The 7095-nt window shown below is 38.6% G+C and overlaps 1 protein-coding gene across 5 annotated transcripts in view; it reads left to right on the plus strand.

Moving 5' to 3' along the window:
- The window catches only part of ptpn11b (protein tyrosine phosphatase non-receptor type 11b), a 61778-nt gene that overhangs the window by 48572 nt on the left and 6111 nt on the right, over positions 1-7095 (plus strand). For 4 of the 5 annotated variants that reach the window (XM_024293967.2, XM_024293965.2, XM_024293968.2 and 1 more), the window contains exons 10-13: positions 1686-1817; positions 4774-4928; positions 6517-6584; positions 6660-6811. In XM_024293967.2, the coding sequence (XP_024149735.1) occupies positions 1686-1817; positions 4774-4928; positions 6517-6584; positions 6660-6811 (507 nt within the window). The remainder of the gene's footprint in view (positions 1-1685; positions 1818-4773; positions 4929-6516; positions 6585-6659; positions 6812-7095) is intronic. The other variant, XM_036212933.1, reaches the window with a different exon arrangement.

The raw sequence follows: 7095 nt of genomic DNA on the forward strand, positions 1-7095 counted from the left end.
TAGGACCAGGCAGTCCTGGCCTACAAGAAAGACTTTTCTCCAGTGTGTCTGTGTGTTGTGGCACCACTGGCTGTCTTCAACATGCTGAATGCTTTTTTGAATTGGGAAAATTGTCTTTTTATAGATGAAGGCTTCTCATCATTCTCTTCCTCATTAATTAATAGTTTATTAGTCTACGTATGTATAAGTATCATGTGGAGAGGATGTTCTGGCTGCAAATCCATGTACTGGCATATCCTCATCATAGGAGGAATCTGAGAAGATGAACTCTGATTCCACAACAAAAGAATCGTCTTCACTGCTCCCAGAGTCCACATCGAGGATTATTTGAAATAGAGCTAAGGGTTTCAGAGGAGTGTGAGTCTTGCTGATATTGGGATGTTTGTCTTTTTGACTTGAAGATGTGTCTATGTTTATAAGTCATAAACATGCACTATATGACCAACTCCAACCCCCACACAACCTGTTAGTTCAAATACACATTAGGTACTACATGCTGCATTAACATATACATGGGCAAGTTAATGGCTCATCAGTGACCCACCATGACACAACAATGGGCTCTCGGACCAGAGGGTGGGAACTCTTCCTTGCGCAAATTTGCGCAGGCTTAGGAATTCTAGTGTTAAACATATCAAGACAAAAAAAAACGTTGTAAAGATGTTGCAGAAAAAGCCTTACAACAAAGCCTTTTAAGACCAAACTGTGAGTTTGTTTGTCTATTTCTCTTCAATGTTTGCTCTGGAGTCGGAGAAACATGCCCCTAGTGGCTGCTACATGAACTGCTCAGTCTGCAGTTATTCTTTGAATATAGAAGCTAAACCAAAAAGCAGATTGTTTGAGTCACATGCTATCACTAACATGGATCTGTAAAGTAAAGAGTAAACAGAAGCTTTTCTCATTCTTTGAAGTTGTATTACAGCAGAAGCATCAAATGTACAGACCGGTGGAGATCACACATGTTTGTGCTCCTCCTGATCCAAGATTTAGCTGACGGTCCTCAACATTGTAAAATACTCCAGAAATATTCTGCTTTTCATCATTCTCTTGCCCAATTCCCCCCGAGGTTTACAGGAGAATATTTCTGCAGATTTGGACGAGGAGCAGGGAACAATCTCCCAGTTTGAGGCTGGGAACTTGTTCTTTGAAATCATGTTTTTGCTGGATTTCTGTCATCTTGGAGCCAAGACACAATTTAACAATTATTCTGTAAATATGTGGTAAAGTCTTCTGCATCTCATTTTTGCAGATTAAGTTTTTTTGATGAAACAGTGAAAGTTATTGCTGCACTGAAGGAAAATACTGGAAAGACTTGAATGCACCATTCTTTTTTATGTTCATCCAGAAACATTTGTCATTATGAAAACTAAAAACAACCAGAAATGAATATCTGTTTTTAACACGGAGGCTTTCATTCTGAAACAAGTTCCTGTTTTCATAAGACAAGAGAGGACTAGAAGAAGTCGGTGACCTTTTGTCTGAACTGCTGTTTATTAGCATGAAGGACCTGAAATGAACGTGCGATTATTTCCATGGATCAGTACCTGATCACATGACTCGGGAGGGGCAGTTACTGACTGTCATCGGGGTAAAAGTGTGTCAACCTGACAGCTGTGAAGCTGCGACATCTGTGTTCTTCAGACCTCGTGTTCCAGCCTCATCTCTTTCTGTTTGCTTCGATGCAGAACAAATGCGCCCGATACTGGCCGGATCTGCACTGCAGCAAAGAGTTCGGGAGGCTGCTGGTGAGGAACGTGGACGAGAGGCCGGCTCAGGACTACATCCTGAGGAAGCTGGAGGTGACGCGCTCAGACCGGGTGAGGAAAGTCCTGCGCTTGACCTGAGCTGACCCTCTGCGGTCACATGATCCGACTGAACATTTAGATCTTTTGTGCGTCTGAGCGGAAGGAGTGTGTAATCCTCGAGAGTTCAGGTTAGCGTGAACACAATGAACCTGAGAAAAGTCGATCCTAAAGAACTGGGTTTTCCAGATTTTAGTTTGTGATTGGCAGAACAGAAATTAAACTCCATAAATGGATGAACAACATAACCAGAAAACTCAACAAAGATCAGATATTTATCTTTCCAACAAAGATTCATGTTATTAGGGATGTTAAAGTATCAATAAATCACAGGACTATGGAAATAGATATAAAACTGTTTCAGACTTTGTCATTCTGTATGCAGATCTATTATCAACATTCAGACAAAATTAATTTTTCACTAGAAAAAAAAATCATTAATATAAATCAAGTATCAAACATAAAATATATATATATGAATGCAGATTATTTTCCACTGGACATGAATCAAGTATCAATGATCAAAGTATGAGCTGATTATTTTCATTGGAAACTTTCTTTTTTTAACTAACTTAGCTTGGAGGTCTTCGATGGTTCTTTTCAGCCTAGCAACTTCAGATGAGTCTTAATTTTTCTTCGGACCATGGTTAGCTCTCTATACTTTGCAGTAATTCTGTGATATTTCAAGATTAAAATCACCAAAAGGTGTTAAAGCTGGAGAGAGCTTTGAACACTCGCCTCCTCGTGATCCGGAACTGGAAAAAAAAGCAGCTTAAGAACCTTTGACAGGTCGATTGCAAACAGAAAGTGGCTGTGATGATTGTAAACAAAAATCAGCTATTAACAAGTAAAGGGGCGGGGCTAAAACACAGAGCAACAAATCCAAAGAGCTACAGAGAGCTTACCATACCTGCAGTTTTACAGTCGATGTTTGACTTCTTAGTGTGAAATCTAGAATCAAGCTCGACTTTTAGCTGCACTGAGTTGATCATTTCAACAGCATGTTCCAACAGCATTTTATTATATATGTGTCGTTTATGAGCTGAAGGTCTGAGGTTTGTTTGAGTGTTTTCTACGTTTCTCTGACGGTTTTTTTGGTAAATATAGTTTAAAGTACTCTGCAGAAAGTTTTGAATCTTCTCTTTTGGGAGATATTTTTTCAGGAAAGTTTTTAAAAAGAAAAAAGTAAGTCCATACACACGTTTCATTCAACAACAGGTCAGTCTAATTTAAAATTCTTCTAATTTAAATCTTAAATGGTGAATTCTTTTCTGTTCAATTTTATCTTTTCTAAAGGATAACTTTACTTTAGGCCAAACACCTGTACTTGATGGAACAACAAAATAATTCTAATCTGAGTTTAGACCTCAGGATCATCTGTACTGAAACTCCATTGATAAATAAATATATAAAAAAAGTTTTTTAATTCTGACACTAAGAGAACCATTTGGGTCAAATTTTCACTGACTACAACCCAGTAGGAGCCGCACATCTTATAAAAAATAACTGTATTTATGTTTTTGTTATTTTTATGAGAAATAAACAAGTATTCAGGGCCATAAATAAAACGAACTTTGAAAGAAGGCGGATTGTTTTTCCTGAATATGAAACGGTTTATAACTTTAAGCAGAGGTTCACAAGACTTCCTTTCAAAATAAAAGACTTCCTGTGTCACATAGGATCATCTGGATGGAGTGAATCTAGTGGTAGATGGTGTAATGTCAGCAATGTATATATATTTATATATATTAGGGCCGGGAATTTATTTAAAAATATTAACAAATTAATGGCAAATCTGGAAAAAAATAATTGCAATTAATCACAATTAAAGCATTTTTTGTGACAATATTTTCCAGCCACTTAATATCTGCAATTAATAACAATATGGAATCACACACAAAACTGTACATGCAGAACGTGTGTTTTTAACCCTTTCAGGATCTACTTTTTTGTCTACTTTTGAATTGTCTGTATTTTCAATTTAAAAGACTACCTGCTGCTTATTTGGTATCATTTAACTGAGTACAACCTCTCCTATGTGACACTACCATTATTTAGTCATTTTTCCATGTTGTATTCACACTCTAGACATAAAATCACGTAAAAACACAAAACCCCAAAAATGGTTAACAAATTGGTTTGACAACATAGAATGAAAGAGACCCGCAGAGTTTCTGCAATTATTAGAACAACACCGGTGCTTGTTGTTGTGGAAAATTCATGTCGGTCCTCATCCCAAAATAAAATAATAATCAGTTTCCTCATTGGATTTCTTATAGCAGACAGCTCCTGGTGCCGTCAGATTGATTCATTCTCCGCCTCATTTATTAAAAAAGAAGATCCCTTTTGTCCAAAAACTACAAATAAATGCCATATTATCTCTTTAGTTCAATAAAATCTCAATCACAGAGTATAAAAAAGCTACAAGTTTATTTTAGACAGATTTTTGTTATTCTGATCTCACAGCCAGAAGCCTTAGGACGTTAATACATATTAACGCATCAATTAAGATTTATTAATCGCATGCATTAATGTGTCAACTTTCACACACACACCCCTATATATATATTTGTTGTGCTCCGTAGCCAGAAATTCATAAAACTAACTTTGTAAAATGAAAACACAGCTAATTAAATGTATTTCCTAAGCATGAGTCACACAAACACCAGAATTTGTCTAAATGTTTAGTCCTCGATCATCGAACTACTATGGCCACTGGGCTTTGGAGGCTCGCGGAGTGAAAAGTTATTTATTTTTTACTTTACTTTACAGTTACTTTGTTAAGATAAGAGCTTCGTATTTTACCACACTGGAGTGGTAGAAGAGCCAGACGAGGCTCTGGAGCGGCAGGTTGCAGACCGCTGCCATAAACTGTTGTGTTCAGCAGAAAAACATGCGTTCAGAGAGATTGGAACAGTCGAGTTGTCTTGACAGTTTTGAATTAACTTCATTCATCATCTGTTTTCATCAGAAGGAGCCCTTGCGGTACATTTGGCATTATCAGTACCTAAGCTGGCCCGACCACGGCGTGCCCAACGAGCCCGGGGGGGTCCTGTGGTTTCTGGAGGAGATCAACCGCACCCAGAACTCTGCTAAAGAAGTTGGACCCATGGTCGTCCACTGCAGGTAACTCAGAAGCAGGTTTGGAGAGGACCCCTTTCACACAGAAAATGTGAACATTTGGTTCAAATAAAGCTGCTAATATTCAAGCCTTCTGCATAGGAAACTAATACGAGGAGATGTGAGACATGTATGCATGATGAATGAAGAAATCCTACTGGGTGGGAAAAACCATCTCCATGTCTCCATGTCAGGTCAGAGTACCAGATGCCTGCAGTTCCATACAGAGATGTGTCAAAATACTGACGTTCCTAAGAACTCTGACCTGAATCCAAAGTATCAGTCTGTATTTTTAGCAGCAGGCCAAATAGTCAAAGCAAACAGACCATAATGGAGAATCTCTGGCATGAACATGCAGCCAAAAACAGACGGTCCCAGCTAACGTCTGCAGAGATGAATGCTTCCTGATGGGCCTGAACGGAGACGAGCAGAAGCTGGCCCACATGGAGACCACTACATCCCAGGAAGCAGACGAGCACTGAATCAATTCAGAACCCATCATTTCTGATCAGCTCATACTTAAGGGCCGAGGCCTTTTGCTGAACGTCTTCAGTCCATAAAGGAAGTTCAGGATCAGTTTGAGTTTCTGCTGTCAATTGATTAAAGAAAATTAATCACACTTTGGGTTGTGATTAATCTGATTCATTACAATGTTTTACAAGGTAAATTTTATGGGACAATATGAAGCTTTTGAGCAAAATTAGGCCAGAGAGAAAATGTTTCCTTCATTTTTATTTTTACATTTATAAAGTGAATAAGAATAAAAAAAGTTACAATTATTTGAATATTCATTTCTTCTGTAAGTGACCGTGTTATAATAAGATAATGCCCGACAAAGTGAGCATTATCAGAAATTATACCCTGGTCCGGGTGAATACTCAGTTCTGATTGGCTGCTGGGTGTGGTTTAAAAAGGGATAAACCATGGTGATAATTCACACCTAAAAGAGAAGTTCCAATCACACAGACCAAATGTAGGCCCAAGCTTCCTTAAACACACTTTTTCTTTATCATCTGGAGTAAAAACAAGCAGTAAGAGATTAACTTTTGTTTTGAACTGATGCTTTATTAAACCTATCGTGACGATCAGCACTTATATATCGCTTTCCTTTTGTAAGATAAAGGAGTACAAACTGAAAAATTACTCCCCATAATGTTAGACTTATTTTTGTTATGTTTCTTTTAAACTAGTCATTCTCCTACTCATTAGCACTTGGCTTGAACGGCGTATTCTTCTGGTTCACCACAAGAGGGAGTTTCCGGTTTTTGAGCGGGTCAGAAGAACACACACAGAAGCTGATTGTGCTGTTTGTGTTCTAGCTGCTGGATAAAGGCTTTGGCATCCTGAGGAGAGCTGATGAGGATAGAGAGACTTTCACGTGTCTGTGTGGATGTTCGAGATTTGTTTTGTTCTTCTGCCCTTCATGCTCTGATCTGAAGGTTGTTCCTTCATCATCATCATCTTTAGTGTTAAAGCATCTTTCCAAACCACTTCTCCATGTAAAAACTCATTTTCCCATAATGCCTCATTGTGTTTTTTATCGGAACAGCAAAACCTCATTTATTTGAAGTACACTCTGGTTATGTCATTGCAGTGCAGGCATCGGCAGAACCGGTACCATTATTGTCATCGACATCCTCATTGACATTATCAGCCGCCAAGGTAGGAGGAGCCTGACCGCCCGCCACGCCCAGACCTCCAGACCTGATCAGCTTGATTTCTGGTTCTGTGGTTCAGGTCTGGACTGTGACATCGACATCCCGAAGACCATCCAGAGGGTCCGGCAGCAGCGGTCCGGCATGGTGCAGACCGAGGCTCAGTATAAGTTCATCTACATGGCTGTGCAGCAGCACATAGACACGGCCCAGAAGAGGCTGGAGGAGGAGCAGGTACGGCCCCGAGGGAGCACCAGCCCCTTCCAAAAACTGACACGAAAATAGATATAATTTCCTTAAAAACTGATGATGAATCTGCGAGGTGGGTGGAGTTCACCCCTTTACAGGAACTCGACTTAAAATAAAAGTGTATAAATAAATAAAAAATTGAACGTTTGGTTTAATGCAAAATAATTATTTTTTTTGTTTAGCTATTTACATTAATAAATATAAATATCCTTCATTTATCATGTTTTATGAGCTATAATGAACACATTGAATTCAATTCAATTCAATTT

This window comes from Oryzias melastigma, linkage group LG7, assembly GCF_002922805.2.
Source record: "Oryzias melastigma strain HK-1 linkage group LG7, ASM292280v2, whole genome shotgun sequence".
NCBI classification, from domain to species: Eukaryota; Metazoa; Chordata; class Actinopteri; order Beloniformes; family Adrianichthyidae; genus Oryzias; species Oryzias melastigma.